The 25646-nt window shown below is 35.8% G+C and overlaps 1 protein-coding gene across 7 annotated transcripts in view; it reads right to left on the bottom strand.

Annotated features, from left to right (window-relative positions):
- KTN1 (kinectin 1) overlaps window positions 1–25646 on the bottom strand; it is a 115511-nt gene that overhangs the window by 24114 nt on the left and 65751 nt on the right. For 4 of the 7 annotated variants that reach the window (XM_023255713.2, XM_045059946.1, XM_045059947.1 and 1 more), the window contains exons 18-32: window positions 24967–25035; window positions 19886–19920; window positions 19381–19471; window positions 18623–18691; window positions 17955–17992; window positions 11183–11273; window positions 10965–11033; window positions 9643–9680; window positions 8896–8986; window positions 8749–8817; window positions 8233–8270; window positions 5756–5846; window positions 3480–3548; window positions 2166–2203; window positions 474–564 (exon numbers count right to left, since the gene is read on the bottom strand). In XM_023255713.2, the coding sequence (XP_023111481.2) occupies window positions 474–564; window positions 2166–2203; window positions 3480–3548; window positions 5756–5846; window positions 8233–8270; window positions 8749–8817; window positions 8896–8986; window positions 9643–9680; window positions 10965–11033; window positions 11183–11273; window positions 17955–17992; window positions 18623–18691; window positions 19381–19471; window positions 19886–19920; window positions 24967–25035 (987 nt within the window). The remainder of the gene's footprint in view (window positions 1–473; window positions 565–2165; window positions 2204–3479; window positions 3549–5755; window positions 5847–8232; window positions 8271–8748; window positions 8818–8895; window positions 8987–9642; window positions 9681–10964; window positions 11034–11182; window positions 11274–17954; window positions 17993–18622; window positions 18692–19380; window positions 19472–19885; window positions 19921–24966; window positions 25036–25646) is intronic. The other 3 variants (XM_045059945.1, XM_045059948.1, XM_045059944.1) reach the window with 2 other exon arrangements.

Raw genomic sequence — 25646 nt, 5'->3', positions numbered from 1 at the left:
AATTTGAACCACCTCTCAGTTAAAAAAAGGGAGGTTCCAGAAGTCTCCGAAAGACATAATTACTGAAAATATTGAGTTTCAATACTGGCTTACTTTCAGTTTACAAAAAGGCTAGCCTAGTCAAATTTTTAAAAAATACAATGGATTTTAAAATATTGAGACGAAAGAATTTTTTCAAATAAAAGTTTCACCAAAAGTCAATTGCATTTTAATAAAAAAATTAAAATCTGAAGCTGTAATATAGTTTCAATACTTAAATTTATAATCAGAAATATACAAATTAGTCATTTCATTTATTTATTAAAATATGTTCTCTAATAAAATGATTAATAATCCTCCCAAATAAGGTACACACAAAACAGCACAAAGATTAAGAAAAAATCTACATTAAAAGTAAATTAAAAAAATTCTGAATCATGGTATTTCAGTGAAATAATAAAAAGGAAAGTTTTATTCTGACAAGATTTGCTTACATTGTTTTTCTTCCTCTGGTGTTCAACAGCCTCCTTCAAAGAATCTAACTCATTCTGAAGACCAGTTATTTCTTGCTCTCTTTCTGAAATTCTAAACCAAAACATGAATACACATAGCAACATTTTAGGCAGTGAACATGGTATTTACTACTACAAAATAAAAACAGCAAGCAGACAATGCTTTGCAGAATATATTAACAGGTAAACTCTTTTAAACTTAACTATTAATTGTCACCATGGAAAACCTATTCCTGATGCATTCTTATTTTCAAAAATGACTTTTACAATATGACATGCTGATATTTGTGCTAAAGAGAAATCATCCCCTGAAGAAATAGTTTATGAATATATGAACTGCTGCAGTTAAAGTTGTTTCTATTTTTATCTATGGCAGAGAAATGGCTATTTTCAGAAGAGTGAAAACTGATGTACAAGCATTCCCTTAAATATTTTTTCCAAAAGGTAATGAAATCAGTTATGACTTTCTTTAAATGGCTAACCCACAACAAAAGTGTGATATTAATGTAAGGTAAGTGTCATCATTTTCATAACATTATCAGGATTCAGGTTTTTCTAGTTCTAATGCATTAGTTAATTCCCAGAAATGCAGAAAGCAAAGGCAAAGATTCCCAATTCAATTCTGTTACAGTTGAGAGCAGCTTGGATATAAAGTCAAATTACAAATAGCTCTTCCTTAAGAATAAGGCTCTATACAAGGGGTTGGCAAATTAGGGCTCTGGGCCCAAACCACAGACCTTCTTTGGCCCTCTAGCCAAGAGCTGATTTTACGTTTTTAAAGAATAAAAAAAAAAAAAAAAAAAAAAAAAAAAATACGAAGCAGAACTCTGTGGCCCACAAAGACTAAAATATTCACTACACGCCATTTACAGAAAAAGTTTGCTGACTTTGCTATAAATAGTCAAACTCCAGACTTAATTCACCAGTAAATAATTCTAAACCAGTAAGCCAACAACCCTGTAAATGATTCAAGATGGAACAACACTTAATGTGGTCAACATCTAGCATGTTCAAACATACCAAGTTAGCCAAAATAACCTTAAATGTACCCTCTGAGAGAAAAATACCAGCCAACAATGAAAGAGAAGTGCTTCAGCATAAAAAGTCCCCTTAAAAGATAGCAACCATAAAGATGATGAAATTTTTTTTTTAAATGCAGAAGCAGTGGGGCGCCTGGGTGATTCAGTCGGTTAAGGGTCCAACTTCTGCTCAGATCATGACCTCACAGTCTGTGAGTTCAAGCCCCACACTGGGGACTGATCCTCTGTCCCCCACCCCCCCCTCAAAAATAAACATTTTAAAAATTTTTTTAAATAAAATGCGGAAGCAGAAACTTAAATTTGCATCATCCAATTCCACAATGATATCAGAAGATAACTGAGATAATGTAAGGTAAATAAGTAAAGCCTTGAAAATACAATTTAACTTTATTCAGATGTTTTTCTGAATGCCTAAAAACCTCAAAATCTCCCTCAACTAAACTCTAAACACCATAAAAAGGTATATCAGTTCAGCCAAGGGCACAGCTAAACTCTAGTGACCTGCAGGTGCAAGAAATCTAAATAGAATTAGAAAAATTAGGTGCCATTTATAGTTAAATTGCTTATCTGAGAACTGTTTAGCACATAAAAACAATTACCACTTCCCCAACTGTGAATCAAAATTATTACTTACACTTTTAATAGTTCTTCATGTGGAGGAAAAGATGAGGCCTGTTAAAAGAGTTAAATATTATTTCAAAGTAAAGCTTTCTAGAAGACCACAAAAAATTAAACTCTTCTCAGATATAAATTAAGACAACAAAGGTAAAAATACTATATATTCTGTATGCCTGTCACCAAGTAATTTTAATAAAAATATGTATACATTTTAAAAATGTACTGAGTACTGGGGCGCCTGGGTGGCGCAGTCGGTTAAGCGTCCGACTTCAGCCAGGTCACGATCTCTCGGTCCGTGAGTTCGAGCCCCGCGTCAGGCTCTGGGCTGATGGCTCGGAGCCTGGAGCCTGTTTCCGATTCTGTGTCTCCCTCTCTCTCTGCCCCACCCCCGTTCATGCTCTGTCTCTCCCTGTTCCAAAAATAAATAAGCGTTGGAAAAAAAAAAAAAATGTACTGAGTACTAAATCAAATCATTGTCACTACATACTTAAATTCTTCACTTAACAAGTATTTATCAGCTTCCTAGCATGTGCAAAGCACTGAGTTAACACATTAAATTTTCCTACTATACAATTCATATTGACTATATTAAGCTTCCAAAAGTCCAAATAACATAAGTGAAGTTAAAAGAAAAACTAGAAAAACTAAGAAAAGTTAACTTGCATGTAACAGAAAGTTAATTTTACGTAACGTGCAAAAGTACACAACATACAGTATTTATATACCTTGAAGATTATAACCTTTCATACTAAACTACTATACTATAATCTCCTTGCTGAGAGGGACAAATTCTTTTGCCCTTCATAATACTTTCTAGTTTATATACATTCAGAAAATAATTGAAAGGATATATTGGTAACATCTTTAAAAAAAAACGTATTTCCATTTTATTTTTACCAAGAAGAATTACGCCTTGAAAAAGTATTTTAAATAGTGGTAAACTATTACTGATAATATTACACATTTTCTAGTTTCTCTCCAATTACTCATATTTTTACTGAAGGGAAAGGGAAAATGGTATACACCTACATTTAACTATGATAGGATTTTAATGGACTTGCTAAGAAAAGCATTCTGGAGGATCTGAAAACATACACACACACATATATAACAGAGCTGGAATATAGATAGTAACATTATTTGTGTATGCTTTATAAATTATATATTACTTTGGATATGACAATGCAAAATTTTTTAAAGGAATTTGATAAATAAACCAACATACTTTATTTTCAATAAAAAGGCATAATGGTAAGAATACTTATAGACAGTCTGAATTATGTAACTTTTCACCACATAAATGAAAGGCAAGCCACCTAACAGTACCTACCTGTTGGTAGTTCTGTTGCTTAAGCTGCTCGATTTCAGATTTGTACAATTTGTTTTCATCCTGTACTTCCTATTTAAGAAAAAAATTTTAACATGAATACCTGTGCAGAGATTTTATTTTCCATATAAACTTTTGAAACATACCATACAAGCCAGGAAAATTCTAAAATAGTAGTTTTTTTCAAGTGAGAATATTAAAAGTAATAAGCCCTATATTAAAACACAGTATAAGATTAGAATAATTAAATTATTCAGCACCAATCTGGGAGTGGGCAGTCTCACTGGAAGAAAACAGGATCCAGAAACAGATCTAAATACCTATAAGAATTTAGTATGGGGTGACATTTCAGATCAGTAGGGCAAGTTCTAGTAACATTTTGGGCTGGCTATTTCTCTGCTGATAGGACTGTCCTGTACACTGTAGGAGGTTTAGCAGTATCCATGGCCTCCATTCACTATATGCAGTAGCAGCTCTCCACCGCTGTGACAACCAAAAAGTCTCTAGATATTGCTAAATGTCCCCTGGGGGGCAGAACCACTGCAGTAAAATAATAATGGATTATTTAATAATGTGGCTAGCATTTTTTTCAAGGTTGAAATGTTATTCTCATAACTTAAATAAATTACATATACGTAAGACATCAAACAAAAAAGTAAATTATAAACATATCGAAACACATGAAAATATTTTTCATTTCAAGACTTAACACTCAGGAAATTATATTTGAGCAGATAAAAGTTTTAAAATTCCAAAAAGGAGGAGAAATAACTATTAAATAAAAAGAAAAACTTAAAAAAACAAATCACTTCTCATATGACAAAAGGCTAATAATTTCCCTTATTATATAAAAAAATGTTATAAATTAATAAGAAAAAGTCAATCTAGAGGAAAAATGTAAGAAAAACTGAAGGCCAATTAATAGACAAATGAAGAGTACTTACCCCCTCTCTCACAATCAAATACAAATTAAAATAATCCCACTATCTTTCAAGCAGAGTATCAAATGTTTTCATCTCTGTCAATGTTGGGAGAAGATGAAAAGGAAATGGCCCTCTATTGGTGTAAACTTGTAAAAACCACTTTTGGAGGGCGACTTAGCATTATCTAACAAAATTAAAAATGAATCCACTTGGGAGAGAGAGAATTTAACCGAACCAACACTTGGAGCATGAAATGTGAGCAAGAGCAGTTGGGACAATGCAGCCATCTGCAATTTGCTATCATTTCAAATCAATGTTCTGTAAGTATGTTCAATATTAGCTACAAGATGAAGAGATACGGGTTTTCAATTTTAACTACCTCTTTCAAAAAGAAAAAAGAAACCGCATAAACCTTTGACCCCAAAATTCACTTCCTGGAATTTTAAATACAGGCAGAAGTATTAAAAATGTGTGTTTAAGGATATTCACTGTTGTAACAGGAAACACAACTCTAAATAATCCAGGCATCTGTAAATCAGGATTGGTTATATAAATGAGGACAGATGATACAAGAGAACACCATGAAGCCATTAAAAGTTGAAGCCAGAGGGGCACCTGGGTGGCTCAGTTGGTTAAGCGGCCAACTTCCACTCAGGTTATGACCTCACAGTTGGTGAGTTCCAGCCCCACTTTGGGCTCTCTGCAGGCAGCATGGAGACAGCTTCGTATCCTCTGTACCCTCCTCTCTCTCCCCCTCCCCAACTCGTACTCTCTCTCTCTCTCTCAAAAATAAACATTTAAAAGAAAGTTGAAGACAGAAACGTGCTTATGTGGAAAGATTTCAAAAACATTAATAATTGAGGGAGAAAAGCCAAATACAAATGTGTGCATGGTTAAACAGTGTGTTTAAAAAACAAGTACAGGGGCGCCTGGGTGGCTCAGTCGGTTAAGCGTCCGACTTCGGCTCAGGTCGTGATCTCGCAGTCCGTGAGTTCGAGCCCCGCGTTGGGCTCTGTGCTGACAGCTCAGAGCCTGGAGCCTGTTTCAGATTCTGTGTCTCCCTCTCTCTGACCCTCCCCCATTCATGCTCTGTCTCCCTCTGTCTCAAAAATAAATAAAGGTTAAAAAATTTAAAAAAAAAGAAAATTAAAAAAAAACAAGTACACACCTACACATATATTTTATGCATGGGCACTTTCTCAAAAGATATACAAATAATTGATAGTTTTCTTAGGAATGAGACCCAGTATCTGCCTGGGAGGAAAGAGTCTCTATCCTATTTTTTGTGTAGTTAAAATTGTTTAAAACATGCAAAGACAAATCACACAATAATTAATTTTAATTAAATATATTCACCTGTAACAGCTTTGTTCTGCTAGAAAGATCACTCTCTCTCTCTCTTAGTACAGTTTCTATTCTCTTCATTTCATTTTCCTTTTCTTTCAACCTAGAATTTTTACAAAGATCTGATTCAGTTATACACATAAAAAAGGACAGACTTCTATATCATCTATTAAAAAAAAATGATAGCAGAAACAATGCCTAACAGCTCTTTCGCCCCATATTATACCAACTTATAAATTTGTTTTAAAAGATATTATTCCCAGAATCGCTCAACTCAAAGTACATCATAAAACTGCTACACTTTATTTCATAGTTAACATTTCTTAAGTATGGCTTTATCTAGGAGAAAAATCTAAAATAAAAAACATAAAGCCATAATTAGTTGACCGGGAATTTACAATATGCCCAAGCCTTTGTGAAGAGATGCTACGTATAATTTAATCTGGTTCTCCCTTAGCCAGCATAGGCATAAATCTTACTCTATCTAGCTCAAGTGAATCCCAATTGCCCTTGTCACCCTATTCAACAGACCTCTAGAGTAGCACTTAATGCTATTAAAATGGTCTGTTTATCTATTTCCTCAGGGCAGGAACCCATCTTGGCCATTTCAGTATTCCCAGTGCCAGAGGGCCTGTAACAGACTCTCAATTATTTGTTGAAATGAACGTTATTTTTGTCCCACCGTAATGTAGAAAGTAAAAATAATTTCAAGATGTTTATAAGTCTACATGAAAAATGACAAAAGAGCACACATGAAGAACAGGATTAAAAGTCAGGGGGCAGGGGGGGGGAACCCCAGCAAAACTTAAATACATACTGCTGAGTGAAAGAAGCTATTCTGAAAGGCTACATTCTGTATGATTCCAACTATATGACATTCTGGAAAAGGCAAAATTATGGAGACGGTAATTATGGAGATCAGTGGTAGCCAAAGATTGGGGATGGAGGTTAGAGGAAGGAAGGGATGAACAGGTAGAGCCAGGAGATTTTTAGGAAAGTGAAACTATTTTGTATGATACTGTAATGATAGATACATGTCATTATACATTCCTCAGAACCCACAGAATGTACAACACCCTAAGGGAAACTACAGACTTTAGTTAATAACAGTATGTCAACACTGGTTTACCAATTCTAACAAACATACCACACTACTGCAAGAATAAATAACAGAAATTGAGTGGGGGTAGGGGGTATACAGGAACTCTGTACTTTGTTTTTTCTGTAAACCTAAAATTGCTCCCCCCCAACCAAATTCTATTAATTAAAAAAAGAAAAATATGATGTAGCAATAAATCTAAAAACACATTCTTTAATGACCTAAATGTCAAATGGACCCCAAATGTGTCTCCAAGCTTTCTATTAGCAAATGAACAAAAGCACCTTAACAGTTACACAAGGCCTCCAAGATAAACAATTATGTTACACATATAAGAATTTTAGTGTCGGGGCGCCTGGGTGGCTCGGTTGGTTGAGTGTCCGACTTCGGCTCAGGTCATGATCTCACGGTCCGTGAGTTCGAGCCCCACATCAGGCTCTGTGCTGACAGCTCAGAGCCTGGAGCCTGTTTCAGATTCTGTGTCTCCCTCTCTCTCTGCCCCTCCCTGTTCATGTCTGTCTCTGTCTCAAAAATAAATAAATGTTAAAAAAAAAATTTTTTTTAAATAAAAAAAAAAAATTTTAGTGTCAAGAGGAGACATGTCCTTTGTCTTCAAAAAGACAATGACCTAATATCCTCAATACCTTACTTTTAAAGACATTTTCAAAGGGCCTCTTCTTAAATATCAATAAAGACTGACAGCATCACATCAAAGCAAAATCTGTTAATTTTATAGTGTGCCAAAAAGATGAAGTCCAGATATCTTTCTTACCACTGTAGATTGATTTAGCTTAAAAGAAGACTTTATAAGGTAAAAATTTTCTAGTATAAACATCTATAAAGACTGGTGATCAGATTTAATATTTTTAGTATTCAGCGCAGCATAACTGATAGGACAACAGATACTATTCTCTTCAATAAGCAAGTTACTTTTCTAGAAAGATTCAATCATCTTCATCAAGGCTGTAACTAAGATTATCTTCTGGTTGATTCAGAGCTGTTATACTTTCAAATACAATGATTTCAATTTGAAATAAATTTAACCTGTCTTTAGAATAATTGCATACTTTGTTTTAAAAAAAAAGACTTTAAATAAAACCAGTCTATATTAGCAGAAAGAAGGTATCAGAAAATGGATTTGAAGGGCTTGGAAAGAATAAAGTCTCCAGGTATCTGAAAGCACTTAAAAGGCCTCTTTTTTATTATGCCAAACAGAGACTGCCCCCCCCCCTTTTTTTTTTTTTGCCTCTGGGCCATAATTCCTAATTTAACAAAAAATGACTTAAAAGAAACTCAATATGAGTTTTTTTCCAGAAAGCACTTAAATAAGTGCTTTCTGGAAAATTATGAGAAGTTCCTCTTTTAAAATGCTGGCTAAAATTATACTTACACCATCTCAAGTTCTTCAAATCGTGATGCAGAACATGCCTAAGAACAGATTCACATTTTTAATTCTAACATTAAAAGATCAGGTACTACCAATACATACACACACACACACACACACACACACACACACACACACATATTACACATACATACATAATCACTCACCAATAAAATAAAAATGTAATTAAATGTTAAAATTAGGCTGTTTATAAAACAGACAGAATGAACTTTAACTCAACTTTTAATATCCACCTCTTAAAGGATTACAGATTAATATAACAACTAAACACAGATACTGAAGTATGAGTGAAAAAGTAAGGATAGGTAATACTTTTAAACTTAGGTTGACAGATCAGGCAGAAAGACCTAACAAAGATAAAATTTAATTTATTCTATCAACAACAAAATTATGATAAACCAATTTTTATGACAAGGAAACTCAATTTATTTTCTAGTACAGTAAAAAAGAGATTTCTCATTTCTTATGTAATATGCTAGTAATCTGTTTATACTATACCTCTTTCAAGTTATGTTGTGCTATCTCCTGAACATGAGCTTTTAAAGATTCATTTTCTTCTTGAAGATCCTGAAAAAGAATTGGTATGAACTGAACTGACATTCAGGTATAAAAAAAAAGTGTTTATTTTTGTTTTTGACTTCTCACCTGCAACCATTTTGCTCTATTGGCTATGTCTTTCTCCTTCTCTTCTAAAACAATCTTCATGGTATTCATCTGTTCCTCCTTTCCTTTTAATCTGACAATAAGTTAATAAGAAGCATCAGTGAAAATGTTATAGGACTATACAAACAAAAGTGGAGACTGTAAAAGATTTTAGGTTGTATTTACAGCCCAGGCTGATACAAAATAAACTAAAAAATAAATATTTTAAGTATACAGGCCAACGTGATTTTGCAGATAATAAGTCAAGAAGTATAGGACAATTAAAGAAAGAAATTCCATCTATCACTGCAGATCCAGATCTTGAATAAATTAGAGTAGCCCTACTCTCATCCCGTATCATTCTGTTTAGGCCAATACCAGTGAATTTAGACAGCTTATCATCACTGGTCTGGCTATGAATTATATAGCCAGTTTCACAGTGGCTATTAAAATAGGCAAAAAGCAACATCTCAGTTTGAGGTCATATTTGGATTATAAATTATGAAAAATAAGACTTTCCACACTATCCCCATTCCTATCATAAAGTCTGTAAGTTAAACCCCAATGGAAAACTTAAGACCATGAGAGCTTTTTGAGATGTTACTTCATATTCCTAAAAATATTACTTGAAATTAAAAAGAAGTTATGATTTTCATTATAATTGCATTTGATTTGTATTTGACTTGCATATACTTGTATTTAACTTGTGGAAAAGAGATATTAAAGGAAAATGAAAGAAACGGTACTTACAAGTTCTGAAGCTCCTGAATTTGAGAGGTGATAGACAACTGAAATACAAAGAAAAAACCTTTCAGAAAAAAAGCAGTTTATAATCCTTTCAATTTACCTTAAGCCTTATGATAAGCTTTAAAAGGTGTACACTTTAAATTACAAAGATCCTAGCTGAGGGACAGCTGGGTGGCTCAGTCCATTAAGCATCCAACTCTTGATTTTGGCTCAGGTCATGATCTCCCGGTTTGTGCAATCAATCCCTGCCTCTGCACTGTCAGCACAGAGCCTACTTGGGATTCTCTCTTTCTCCTCCACCCTCCCTGCCCTTCCCCCACTCATAGGTGCGCACCGGCACACACTTCTCTCTCTCTCTCACAATGAATAAACATTAAAAAAAAATCCTAGCTGAATTATTCATGCCAAAATGAGACGTGTTTTGATTTTGCCTTCTCTGGTTTCCAATGACAGTAAGAGTAACAAAATAAAAATATGAACAGTAAGTCTGAATAATGTGTTAATTCTCAAGTTGTGAAAATTATAGAGTATTAACTGTACATATACCTCCCTACCGTATCAGAGCTCTTCAAGGACAACTACTTAACAGTACTCTACTTTGTCCTGCTTTTCTCATCATACACAGTAGTTCAATACTACATTTTATCCCTCACTCTCTTCACTGTCCTTTCAGATTTTGGCTTAGATGTCAGTTCCTCAAGAGACTTTCCTAATCTCTCAATCTATATTAGAGAACTGTGATATTTTCATCATACCCTGTTTTGTTCAACACATTATCTTCAATCACTAACATAGTGTTTTCACAAGTAGGAGGAACTCAGGAAATATCGTTGAATAATTGTTGGATGAATCATCTCGTCCACACAATCTCATCATTTTTTCAATGAAGCTTTATCAGATTAAATTCACCCACACCCTATATGTCCAGTAATCCCAGCTACCTCTGAAATCCCCCAATGAAGTTTTACTTGGTTCTACAGGCAAAGGTTGAACAATATTCTATAACAAAACATTTTGATCCATGCAATTTAAAAAAAAACAAAAAGGTTAAAAAGATTTACCAAACTGTTTTGTATTTAAGTTGGCAAACTAAAATGAAACATTAATACACAAAACTTCTAGAAAAGAATCTTTAAGAGTTAAAAAATACATTGATATCAAGAACACTTTCTCAAATCAGGCAAAAATAAATAAAAAGCACATAACCCAAAATACTTACAGCACACTACTGAAAGTTTTTTTCTGAGTAACAAGAAAAAAACCAAATAGCTCATAAATACACATACACTAATAAATCTGTCATGCTATGGCTCTGGGATTTTTACCTGTTGAGCCTTTTCAAGCTGGATATTTCCTATTTCTTCTTTTAGAGCCTCTATTTCCTGTTTCAAATCCTTGACAATGACAAAACAGACAAGATTGGACAATGGAAACATAGAAATTGACATAAAATGCAATGTACAGACAAACACATGAAATTAAATGATATTCACTAAGTTGATAAACAAAAATACAAAACACACAATTTTCTCTTTCTCAATACCTGAATAGTTTTCTCCTTATTAGCAACTTTGAGAACTTCTGCTTCCAGAAGCTCTTCCACAGACTTGATCTTTCCATCCTTTTCATGGATCCTTAGACGAAGAAATGCAGTATTAAACTTTAATAGAAATATCAAGATCCACCAAGACATAACAGAACCAAATCATGAATAGTGCCATCCAAATCAACTCTTCCCATTTTAAGTAAGATAGCAATGTATCTTGCAGATAAGAAGGAAAAAAAAAATACTTAAGTCTTTCTAAATGAGAATTAATCAGGATATACCAGATGGCTAAAGCCTATGCACACAAAGAGAAGCAGGTGACATGCTCTGAAAGTGCACAGAGGATGTTAAGAATACCCTGAAGAACACTAGGGACAATCAAGTTCCTCTCAACAATATTGGCTTCCAGGAGAAGCGGCAAGATGGCGGCTTAGGAGGACGCTGGGCTCACCGCGCGTCCAGCTGATCACTTAGATTCCACCTACACCTGCCTAAATAACCCAGAAAACCGCCAGAGGATTAGCAGAACGGAGTCGCCGGAGCCAAACGCAGACGAGAGGCCCACGGAAGAGGGTAGGAAGGGCTGCGAGGCGGTGCGCGCTCCACGGACTGGCGGGAGGGAGCCGGGGCGGAGGGGCGGCTCGCCGGCCAAGCAGAGCCCCCGAGTCTGGCTGGCAAAAGCGGAGGGGCCTGACGGACTGTGTTCCCACAACAAGCGCGACTTAGCGTCTGGGAGGTCATAAGTTAACAGCTCTGCTCGGAAAGCGGGAAGGCTGGAGGACAAAGGGAGGGAGAGCTGCTGAGCCCCCTGACGACAGAGCTCAGCTTGGTGGGGAACAAAGGCGCTCGCCAGCGCCATCTCCCCCGCCCATCCCCCAGCCAAAATCCCAAAGAGAACCAGTTCCTGCCAGGGAACTTGCTCGCTCCGCGCAAACACCCAACTCTGCGCTTCTGCGGAGCCAAACCTCCGGCAGCGGATCTGACTCCCTCCCGCTGCCACAGGGCCCCTCCTGAAGAGGATCACCTAAGGAGAAGCGATCTAAGCCTGCCCCTCTTGCCCCCGTGCACCTTGCCTACCCACCCCAGCTAATACGCCAGATCCCCAGCATCACAAGCCTGGCAGTGTGCAAGTAGCCCAGACGGGCCACACCACCCCACAGTGAATCCCACCCCTAGGAGAGGGGAAGAGAAGGCACACACCAGTCTGACTGTGGCCCCAGCAGTGGGCTGGGGGCAGACATCAGGTCTGACTGTGGCCCCGCCCACCGACTCCAGTTATACACCACAGCACAGGGGAAGTGCCCTGCAGGTCCTCACCATGCCAGGGACTATCCAAAATGACCAAGCGGAAGAATTCCCCTCAGAAGAATCTCCAGGAAATAACAACAGCTAATGAGCTGATCAAAAAGGATTTAAATAATATAACAGAAAGTGAATTTAGAATAATAATCATAAAATTAATCGCTGGGCTTGAAAACAGTATACAGGACAGCAGAGAATCTCTTGCTACAGAGATCAAGGGACTAAGGAACAGTCACGAGGAGCTGAAAAACGCTTTAAACGAAATGCATAACAAAATGGAAACCACCACAGCTCGGCTTGAAGAGGCAGAGGAGAGAATAGGTGAACTAGAGGATAAAGTTATGGAAAAAGAGGAAGCTGAGAAAAAGAGAGATAAAAAAAATCCAGGAGTATGAGGGGAAAATTAGAGAACTAAGTGATACACTAAAAAGAAATAATATATGCATAATTGGTATCCCAGAGGAGGAAGAGAGAGGGAAAGCTGCTGAAGGGGTACTTGAAGAAATAATAGCTGAGAACTTCCCTGAACTGGGGAAGGAAAAAGGCATTGAAATCCAAGAGGCACAGAGAACTCCCTTCAGACGTAACTTGAATCGATCTTCTGCACGACAGATCATAGTGAAACTGGCAAAATACAAGGATAAAGAGAAAATTCTGAAAGCAGCAAGGGGTAAACGTGCCCTCACATATAAAGGGAGACCTATAAGACTCGTGACTGATCTCTCTTTTGAAACTTGGCAGGCCAGAAAGAATTGGCACGAGATTTTCAGGGTGCTAGACAGAAAAAATATGCAGCCGAGAAGCCTTTACCCAGCAAGTCTGTCATTTAGAATAGAAGGAGAGATAAAGGTCTTCCCAAACAAGCAAAAACTGAAGGAATTTGTCACCACTAAACCAGCCCTACAAGAGATCCTAAGGGGGACCCTGTGAGACAAAGTCCCAGAGACATCACTACAAGCATAAAACATACAGACATCACAATGACTCTCAACCCGTATCTTTCTATAATAACACTGAATGTAAATGGATTAAATGCACCAACCAAAAGACATAGGGTATCAGAATGGATAAAAAAACAAGACCCATCTATTTGCTGTCTACAAGAGACTCATTTTAGACCTGAGGACACCTTTAGATTGAGAGTGAGGGGATGGAGAACTATTTATCATGCGACTGGAAGCCAAAAGAAAGCTGGAGTAGCCATACTTATATCAGACAAACTAGACTTTAAATTAAAGGCTGTAACAAGAGATGAAGAAGGACATTATATAATAGTTACAGGGTCTATCCATCAGGAAGAGCTAACAATTATAAATGTCTATGCACCGAATACCGGAGCCCCCAAATATATAAAACAATTACTCATAAACATAAGCAACCTTATTGATAAGAATGTGGTAATTGCAGGGGACTTTAACACCCCACTTACAGAAATGGACAGATCATCTAGACACACGGTCAATAAACAAACAAGGGCCCTGAATGAGACATTGGATCAGATGGACTTGACAGATATATTTAGAACTCTGCATCCCAAAGCAACAGAATATACTTTCTTCTCGAGTGCACATGGAACATTCTCCAAGATAGATCATATACTGGGTCACAAAACAGCCCTTCATAAGTTTACAAGAATTGAAATCATACCATGCATACTTTCAGACCACAATGCTATGAAGCTTGAAATCAACCACAGGAAAAAGTCTGGAAAACCTCCAAACGCATGGAGGTTAAAGAACACCCTACTAACGAATGAGTGGGTCAACCAGGCAATTAGAGAAGAAATTAAAAAATATATGGAAACAAACGAAAATGAAAATACAACAATCCAAACGCTTTGGGACGCAGCGAAGGCAGTCCTGAGAGGAAAATACATTGCAATCCAGGCCTATCTCAAGAAACAAGAAAAATCCCAAATACAAAATCTAACAGCACACCTAAAGGAACTAGAAGCAGAACAGCAAAGGCAGCCTAAACCCAGCAGAAGAAGAGAAATAATAAAGATCAGAGCAGAAATAAACAATATAGAATCTAAAAAAACTGTAGAGCAGATCAACGAAACCAAGAGTTGGTTTTTTGAAAAAATAAACAAAATTGACAAACCTCTAGCCAGGCTCCTCAAAAAGAAAAGGGAAATGACCCAAATAGATAAAATCATGAATGAAAATGGAATTATTACAACCAATCCCTCAGAGATACAAACAATTATCAGGGAATACTATGAAAAATTATATGCCAACAAATTGGACAACCTGGAAGAAATGGACAAATTCCTGAACACCCACACTCTTCCAAAACTCAATCAGGAGGAAATAGAAAGCTTGAACAGACCCATAACCAGCGAAGAAATTGAATCGGTTATCAAAAATCTCCCAACAAATAAGAGTCCAGGACCAGATGGCTTCCCAGGGGAGTTCTACCAGACGTTTAAAGCAGAGATAATACCTATCCTTCTCAAGCTATTCCAAGAAATAGAAAGGGAAGGAAAACTTCCAGAGTCATTCTATGAAGCCAGTATTACTTTGATTCCTAAACCAGACAGAGACCCAGTAAAAAAAGAGAACTACAGGCCAATATCCCTGATGAATACGGATGTAAAAATTCTCAATAAGATACTAGCAAATCGAATTCAACGGCATATAAAAAGAATTATTCACCATGATCAAGTGGGATTCATTCCTGGGATGCAGGGCTGGTTCAACATTCGCAAATCAATCAACGTGATACATCACATTAACAAAAAAAAAGAGAAGAACCATATGATCCTGTCAATCGATGCAGAAAAGGCCTTTGACAAAATCCAGCACCCTTTCTTAATAAAAACCCTTGAGAAAGTCGGGATAGAAGGAACATACTTAAAGATCATAAAAGCCATATATGAAAAGCCCACAGCTAACATCATCCTCAACGGGGAAAAACTGAGAGCTTTTTCCCTGAGATCAGGAACACGACAAGGATGCCCACTCTCACCGCTGCTGTTTAACATAGTGCTGGAAGTTCTAGCATCAGCAATCAGACAACAAAAGGAAATCAAAGGCATCAAAATTGGCAAAGATGAAGTCAAGCTTTCGCTTTTTGCAGATGACATGATATTATACGTGGAAAATCCGATAGACTCCACCAAAAGTCTACTAGAACTGATACATGAATTCAGCAAAGTTGCAGGATACAAAATCAATGTACAGAAATCAGTTGCATTCTTATACACTAACAATGAAGCAACAGAAAGACAAATAAAGAAACTGATCCCATTCACAATTGCACCAAGAAGCATAAAATACCTAGGAATAAATCTAACCAAAGATGTAAAGGATCTGTATGCTGAAAACTATAGAAAGCTTATGAAGGAAATTGAAGAAGATTTAAAGAAATGGAAAGACGTTCCCTGCTCATGGATTGGAAAAATAAATATTGTCAAAATGTCAATACTACCCAAAGCTATCTACACATTCAATGCAATCCCAATCAAAATTGCACCAGCATTCTTCTCGAAACTAGAACAAGCAATCCTAAAATTCATATGGAACCACAAAAGGCCCCGAATAGCCAAAGGAATTTTGAAGAAGAAGACCAAAGCAGGAGGCATCACAATCCCAGACTTTAGCCTCTACTACAAAGCTGTCATCATCAAGACAGCATGGTATTGGCACAAAAACAGACACATAGACCAATGGAATAGAATAGAAACCCCAGAACTAGACCCACAAACGTATGGCCAACTCATCTTTGACAGCAGGAAAGAACATCCAATGGAAAAAAGACAGCCTCTTTAACAAATGGTGCTGGGAGAACTGGACAGCAACATGCAGAAGGTTGAAACTAGACCACTTTCTCACACCATTCACAAAAATAAACTCCAAATGGATAAAGGACCTAAATGTGAGACAGGAAACCATCAAAACCTTAGAGGAGAAAGCAGGAAAAGACCTCTCTGACCTCAGCCGTAGCAATCTCTTACTCGACACATCCCCAAAGGCAAGGGAATTAAAAGCAAAAGTGAATTACTGGGACCTTATGAAGATAAAAAGCTTCTGCACAGCAAAGGAAACAACCAACAAAACTAAAAGGCAACCAACGGAATGGGAAAAGATATTCGCAAATGACATATCGGACAAAGGGCTAGTATCCAAAATCTATAAAGAGCTCACCAAACTCCACACCCGAAAAACATATAACCCAGTGAAGAAATGGGCAGAAAACATGAATAGACACTTCTCTAAAGAAGACATCCGGATGGCCAACAGGCACATGAAAAGATGTTCAGCGTCGCTCCTTATCAGGGAAATACAAATCAAAACCACACTCAGGTATCACCTCACGCCAGTCAGAGTGGCCAAAATGAACAAATCAGGAGCCTATAGATGCTGAAGAGGATGTGGAGAAACGGGAACCCTCTTGCACTGTTGGTGGGAATGCAAATTGGTGCAGCCGCTCTGGAAAGCAGTGTGGAGGTTCCTCAGAAAATTAAAAATAGACCTACCCTATGACCCAGCAATAGCACTGCTAGGAATTTATCCAAGGGATACAGGAGTACTGATGCATAGGGCCACTTGTACCCCAATGTTCATAGCAGCACTCTCAACAATAGCCAAATTATGGAAAGAGCCTAAATGTCCATCAACTGATGAATGGATAAAGAAATTGTGGTTTATATACACAATGGAATATTACGTGGCAATGAGAAAAAATGAAATATGGCCTTTTGTAGCAACGTGGATGGAACTGGAGAGTGTGATGCTAAGTGAAATAAGCCATACAGAGAAAGACAGATACCATATGGTTTCACTCTTATGTGGACCCTGAGAAATTAACAGGAACCCATGGGGGAGGGGAAGGAAAAAAAAAAAAAACAGGTTAGAGTGGGAGAGAGCCAAAGCATAAGAGACTCTTAAAAACTGAGAACAAACTGAGGGTTGATGGTGGGTGGGAGGGAGGAGAGGGTAGGTGATGGGTATTGAGGAGGGCACCTTTTGGGATGAGCACTGGGTGTTGTATGGAAACTAATTTGTCAATAAATTTCATATAAAAAAAAAAAAGAAAAATAAATAAATAAATAAATAAATAAATAAATAAATAAATAAATAAATAAATAAAAATTGGCTTCCAGAGTTCTGAAAGCAGTGGCAGAACTTCTACACAATAATGGCATCAAACTCATAGACACCTCAAGAGGGTACATGATCTCTCTATCCAGTATAACCTGTTCTTACTGCAAAAAGAGAAAATAATTTGATGCCATAAGTTCAGAAAATAAATGGAATCGATTATAGAAATAGATGTTTTAGCAACCACACTACCCTAAGGAAGCACAGCTAAATTCTCTTAATCCACCAGCAAAAAATTCTAGAGTGGAAGGTTAAACTATTAACATACATCAACTGTCTCAATTGCACAATGAAACAAGATTCACGAGCACTAAGAAAATGGACCAAAAGAGAAAGACCAGTTTAAAAAGGTCATTACTTACACTTTCTTCAGTTCTTCAACTAGAGATGCAAAAGAAACCTGGAAATAGGAGGGCATCCTACTTAGTAATCTGCTCAAAATATAAATGAATTCAGAAACAGAAAAGTATATTATCCTTAAATTTTCCACTATACCAAAATCCAAATGAGAAAAGTAAACCCAGGAATTAATTCCTTCTAGATTTTTTTTAAATGTCATAATAATGAAAATGAAAAGCACTCTGAAAGTAAGTAGCTTTAAGGGTATTTACAGTTAAGAAAAATCATAGATAACAAGTTACAATTACTCAATTAATAATTCTAACCACATGAAAAGAACAAATAACTAGGAAACTGCCCAATTTCAGAGAGCTTCTTCTACTGCTACTTAGAGTCTTGCATTATACTTGTATACGCAAAACCTTTTATTGCCGTAGTAAGCAGCAATGACATCCTATCTAGAGTACTCTACCCAGTGTCTGGTGTACAAGTCAGCATTCAATGAAATGTAGCTTCTAGTACTGTTAATTAAGTCCCTAATCATTCAGATGAAAACTCTGACAATTCCACACTGGTGAAGGGAGGAATTAACAACAGATTTGCTCTATTTGAACAAAACAGGTTTGTCCATTGTTTAAAAGAGAACATTGTTTTAAAAGAGAACAGTTGTAAGATCTACTGAATACACTACCTGATCATTTTGCTTAGCCTTTAAGTCTTGAACTTCTTTCGTCAGAGATGAATTTTCTGTTCTTATTGCCTTTTACAAAGACACATAAGCACAACATACTTTTACTTTCTAAAAAATTAGCTATCTTCAAAATACCCTACCTTCTCATTTTTCTTTAGCTGCTTCTTTCCATCTCTAGAAGGTCCAGAAATCTCCTTGTCACTCACGTCTATAATTCTCTAACCGTTAGAGATAGCCAAATGGATCTTTAATTCATTTATGCCCACAAGTATTTCTGCTTATGTTTCCACCACTTTAACAGCATGTTGTATACCACTTATCAAGTCATTTCTCCCCCTAAACTCAGATACATCTTTTTAACATTTCTTCCAGAAAGAAGGAGTCAAGTCAGTTAAGGCTAATGATAATCACAAAACGCTACTGTAGACTCTCCTTTCCCTGGCTTCCAATACTACCTCATGAACTTATGAAGTCTGCTAGTTATCATTTGGTTATAATTTGGGCAAGGGTGGAAGAAAGGAAGCATATATAAACCATAAAAACAGTATCTATTTCATTAAGACAGTGAATGCTACAATCAACTACACATTTTGGTATTCCTAATAAAATGTTACATTTCATGAAAAAAGATATATTCATAAAATGTGGATAACTAATATGAAGTTTCAAAAGCTATGGGGAAAATCTAAAATTATAGTAAATCTCCTTCACGTTCACTAACTACCCCATAAGAAAAACAAATCTATAAAATGCTTTACATTCAGTTCCTCCTCTTTTGTGGCCACCTGAATAAGTCCAGTTTCAAGTAATTCTTCCACTGTCTTCAACTTCTCATCTTTTTCTTGAATGCTAAATTACAAATTTAAAACATATGAATTAACTATTTTTCAAGGTAAATGCTATTACTGCTAAATATTTTACATCAATCAATTCCTGTGTCCATCATTTCTTATAAACTTAATTCTACAAAGGTTTGTGAGGATCTCTCTGATCATGGTCTAAGGGTACTTCTTCTTTAACAATAAGTAAAACATGTTCAAGTAATACATGCTTACAGCTAGCCTAAACAAAATCACCACCACACATAATGCCACAAACCTAATGTAAGCCCAAATCAAATCACTCAACAGCATATCACCCTCTTCCATTATGAAGTACAAAGAGCATTTTAACAACCTAGATTAATATAGTTAGTAATTCTGTTACCTCAAATTTGGTAGAAATGAGTCATTAAAATATAAAAAGAAAATTTTAAACTCTCACCATTTTTCCATTTGTTCCACAACATCTTTATTAGGCTAAAATAAAAATCACCAAAAAAAGAAAAAAGTTTAATTTTACCAAGTTTGATGAGGTAAAACTAGTTCAGAAACAGAATTCTATGAAAATTATTTAGTTTTAATTAGATCCAAAATTTAGGAAGGCAATCCACACTTGAAGACTGCTGATAATTAAAGAACTATTTAATTCAGAAAACACAAGACAGTAGAGAAGCAATTACAAAAAAGACACAGAAAAAAGATAGGCATAATATGGGCTAGCAAAATGAATTAGTACCTTATAATTTTTTAATTACTATAAAAGAAAACCTTAAGAATAAGAAGAGAACTTGCTTCTTCTATATCAATTCAATTCTTCAAATATAAAAAACCCAAAGCTCTAAAGCCTTGAAGGCCAGGAAAGAGACTTTGTTCTTTCTTCTTATAATTGACTTCTTTAAAACTATGATACAACATATATATGAGCAAGTGCAAAAATCCTGTGTACAAATCAATGAACTTTTAACATGTAAATATTATGTGATTCCACTTAAAACATACAGAATGTTTTAAAACAGACTGTAAACTGCAGAAGCAACCCATGAATGTATTTTCCTTGTAAAGCATTAAAACATGAAAGTTAACTGCTACTTTTAACCACTTTCCTTCTAGCATCTCCCCAGAAACACAGAAGTCCCCACTGCTATAATTTGTGTCCAGAAGATGGGCTTTCTTCCCCCTTGGCATTTCCAAGCCTTCAGGCAATTAAGCAGCCTACCAAAACAGGCTTGGGGTCTTTTTCCTTGAACATTTTTTCTGCCCATCCCAGTTCCTGCTGGTACTCTTTGAATTTTGCTAGTTTCTTACTTTTCCCCCAATTTTATTGTAACCATTTTTCACAAATACTATTAATTTTTCCATTGCTAAATCCAAGTCCTAAGACTCTACTTCTTACATATTTCTAAAAGTAGTCCCCTTTGCTTCAATGCCTGAGGTTAGGCCCTCAGTTTCACTCATCTCAAATATCAAAATACCATACAATCCTTCTCTCTGCCTATAGTCTGTAAGGATTATTTTGTGAGGGGTACAGGAAGAACATCCCAATGGGAAAAACTTTCCTATCATTAGAAAAGAAACAGGAGCTGTCAAAAGTATATTAAGTCAGGTTTATAAACTATGAAAATAAATCATATAATAAGTTTACAAATCTATCAAGATGGGTTTTTTTGTCCATTTTTATTTTTGATGAATGCCATCTCACATAAAGATTTAACAAAAAATTTGTAACTATGCATGATGATGAATGTTAACTATTAACTAGACTTACTGTTGTGATTATTTCACATTCTATACACATGTAAGTCGGTATGCTGTACACCTGAAACTAATTTGTTATATATCAATTATATCTCAAAAAAAAAAAAAACAAAAACTTTTAACACTATTATCTGCACCTTAATCATTTATTGTATTATATCTTTAGTCCTACATACTTCTCCCCCACACAAATTCAAACACTTCATTGTTACCAGAGTGATCTAAAATGTTAGACAAAACATTTATTCATCCTTGTAATACCCTTCAGAGGTTTACCATAAACAGGCTAGATCAAGTTCATGGTCCTTAAACAGCATACAAAGTCCTTCATAATTGGGTCTTAGCCAATCTTTCTCTACTTACACCTCAAACTTTACACTTCCACAACATGCCAGTATACTGTGAATACACCAGTCTGGCATACATTCCCATGATTTTTAACACTGTATCCCCTTAGCTTGAACTTCCCGTCAGGAGTTGGGCAATTTTTTTCAACATCGGGTTTAGTTGTTCCTTCTCTGTGGTGCCTCTTCACCCTCACTCTCCTCCAGATAGAATTTATTATCTCTTCCTCTAAACCTGTACCACAGTTCAAGAATTTTATTCATCATACTTTTCTGTATGACACCTCTGTCTCCACACTAAGCCACATTCTTGAGAACAGGAACCAAGTCTCATTCATGTCTGTAGCTTCAGCATGTAGGACAATATCCAACAGACTCCATTCATAAATATGTAATGAAATCAATTTCCTTTAACAAGGTTACAGTGTAACAAATACTCTTGGTCAACAGTTCATCAAATAATTCTAAAAAACTGACCAGTTTAGCATCTATCCAACCGTTTTCCTTTATACATAATTGGCCTAATCTAATCCAATTCTGTTCTCCCTAGATGTTCTCCAAAAATACAATTTACACAATAAATCCCTCTACAATAACATACAACCAGGCAACAGGACAAAAAGAAAAATTTCCTACTCCTTATAGTTTTTACTTAATAATTCTGATCACTAAATCTTTAAAATCTACCAAAATAAGAATGAAAACCCTGCTCTTTTGTTAAAAAGAGCTTAAAAAGAAAAAAAGAAAGAAAAAAGAAAAGATACTTCAGAACCCTGCCTCCCCAGAACTTTATTTTATTCTGAATAAATGAGATCTTAGTAACTGATTTATTTGTATCATCATCCACAGGCCAGCATCCAAATGGAGCCTTCCCTTCTTTAGTGTATGAACAGGTTACCTCACCTGGTATTTGTTGTCTTTCTGCTTCCTACACCTGAAGAAACAACAACTAGGCACCATTACTGGTTCCTGTTTCAATAAGTTCAATCTTTTTCTCCCAGATAAAAATCCAAAGAGCAGAAGGACTGAACTTTTTTTTATGTAACTAGACTGTTCATCTCTCAACTGTCACTCGGAATTCTGACTGCTGGGTAGGAAAGGGTTAAAAAAAAAGGTGGAAATGAAAGAAATTAAGATTATACTAATTTTTCTCTCTCCTTTCACTAGCAATAGCAATAAAAATGAACAGAGAAAAAGCCAAAGATGGTTCTATGGTCTGCCAAGTTGAGAGAAGTTACAACCACAACCAAAACATACCCATCCTAGTTATACGCTTTCTAAACTATTTTTAAAAGACAGAGCTTTAAGAACAAGAAAAATTCTAAGAATTACCAAAGAGAAAATCTTAAATTAGTACCAGTTTTCCCTCCTATCAAATTCTTTTAAATACATTTTTTTAATTTAGGTATAAAATTTTTTGTTCCTTGGATTAAATTGGACTATTCTTCATTCAAGCAAAATCTATCACATGTTAAAGGTTGTCATTTTAACAGAATATCTAAAAGTACACAGAAACCTAAGCAGTAGGTGGAAGGCTGACTCAGTTAAGGTAGAAATTAGAGGATTTTCTTTTTTAATATTAACTTTCACACACATGATGGGGGATTTTACGTAAGATATTAGAATGGCAATTCTTAAATCCTCATACAATCTTTAAGGAAAAAGAAAAATTTGAGGCTAGTGATTTTGTTCTTACCTAATCAGGGAGAATACATTTTTAGTACAGAACTAAAATATTAAAAGATTTTAAAGTTAAAAGATTTGTAAAGATTCAGGTTTTTGGCTTAAATGTAAGTGAAAGTAACCAACACCTTTAATACTGGAATTCCAGGGCAGATTCATCTGTTTCTAGACATTTGTTTTACCTTCTATGAAGTTAATTTTAGAAAGTATTTAAAAGCTTATATATTGAAATAGGTGACTCAGAATCTCTGATAACCAACCCAAAATTTACATTCTGCCTTTCTGGGTAAGAATTAACACAACCAAAAATTATCAATCCTACTTCACCTAATCCTACTCATTAATGTTGCATCTCACACATAGTATTTTATGTTGCTACTAAAATCTTAGATGCTGCCAGCTAAACTGTAACCAGAAACTATGAGGGGGGAAAAGTCTCAGATTTGATGAAATAGATCTCTTATAAACTATGCCACCACAAGGGAAATGAGAATAAGATTTAAGAATAAACCTTAAATATTACTTTAGCATTACAGTGGCATGAAGTCATGTCCCTGCACTGTACTAAATATCATCAGTTTAGCATTATCTCCTCTACTGCCTTTTGTTTGCAAGGATAAAGCATATACAAAGTAGTAAAGATTATGCAAGGCACTTACTATCATATTCAAGAAGGGGAGTAAAAAAGTAGATTATTTCTTGAAAAGTAAAGAGATGTGAACGAAATACTTCCACAGTATTTGGCACAGCTTAGTAGCTAAACCAATTTAATATCCGCATAATGTAAATTTTAAAATAAAAAAGAGAGCATGCATCTGTGAAAGGAAGTGCTATCATTTGCACTTATGTGCTATCATAACTTCAGCTTCTAATACAGGTTCCCAAATTTAACACTGTTAGAGCAACATTCAAAGTTTCTATTTTAATGTGTCATCTAATATCAAGAGTTTCTAGAATATTTTTAACACTGGAATTTGAAGAGTTATGTATAAGAAAAGTCTGAAGGCAACTAACTCTTAGGAAAAGCCATACAATGGACATTGCCTGGGACTCTAGTTTATGGAGCCATGCTTACTCAGACCACTATATAATTTCGATGGCTTGCCAAAAATACAGAACAAAGTATGATGACAGTAGAGGGTAGGGAGGAGATGAAAAAATAAATATCCAAAGGGAGAGGAATTAAGGTTTAAGATACCTGTTAAAGGCCAAGTACCAGGCTAAACACTATACATAAACTTCCCCATTTAAATCTAACATATTCGTGATGTAAATAACATCTCAATGTGAAAGACTTGGAATGAAAGGTCTCAGAAGGGTTAAGCAATTTGATCAACATAATTGCTTTTAAGTGCTGATAGCAAGTGTTACGCCTACTTACTCTCTTTTTAAGAAGCCACCGTTGCCTTAGAGAAAAAGGTGAGGCTCCAAAAATGTAAGGACTTTTATCCTGAGAGCCAACTGTATCAAAAGGACTTAAATGCTTTTTATGCATCCTATTACACTTTTTTAAAAAGTGCTTATAAATAGGAGGTTAGCATTAGCTTCCTCTCAGGGAAGAAAAATTCTATTTCCCTTAATTTAGGCACCTGATAAGCACAAGATGAATAGAAATGCAATGAAAAGACTTATCTATCCCTTAAGTAAAACTCCTCAAAAAGAATGCGTTGGTTAATATTTAAGAAGAACCAGATCTTGTTAATATTAGATAGTTCTATCCTGTGATTCACAAAAGCCTTACCTGTTCAGAAACAAGAGTCTGTAGCTTCTGAACTTCTAACTGTAATGCTTTGTTTTGGTCATTTAGAATCTGAAAGAAAGAATCTCAGAGTTTACTGTTTTATTAAGAAAAGGTAACCAAGCAATCATCTGAATGGGTTAAAAAAAAAAACCCATATTATTCAAGTACTCATAAAGTGACAGGTGAATTATATACAAATGTAAGAATACAAATCTCATGTGGTTTCATTTTCCAGTTTCAATGAATATATATTTCCAAAACACAGAAACACAGTACTAATATATAAAGTACATGTACAATTGATGAGGGAAACAAAGGTAAGAGAAATGTAGCTTAAATTAAATTTCCTTACAACTTGCAGCCCACTGATAAACTCCTGAAACATGCAGAGCGTGACCTTCCTCAAGAAACTCATTGCTGCCTTGGTGCCTTAATGTTTATGTTTCATTAAAAACTAAAAGTTGGGGCGCCTGGGTGGCGCAGTCGGTTAAGCGTCCGACTTCAGCCAGGTCACGATCTCGCAGTCCATGAGTTCGAGCCCCGCGTCAGGCTCTGGGCTGATGGCTCAGAGCCTGGAGCCTGTTTCCGATTCTGCGTCTCCCTCTCTCTCTGCCCCTCCCCCGTTCATGCTCTGTCTCTCTCTGTCCCAAAAATAAATAAACGTTGAAAAAAAATTAAAA

The sequence above is a fragment of the Felis catus genome, chromosome B3, assembly GCF_018350175.1.
Source record: "Felis catus isolate Fca126 chromosome B3, F.catus_Fca126_mat1.0, whole genome shotgun sequence".
In the NCBI taxonomy this organism is placed as follows: Eukaryota; Metazoa; Chordata; class Mammalia; order Carnivora; family Felidae; genus Felis; species Felis catus.
The sequence above is the reverse complement of the archived record's forward strand: the minus strand, read 5'-3'. Positions and strand labels throughout refer to the sequence as shown.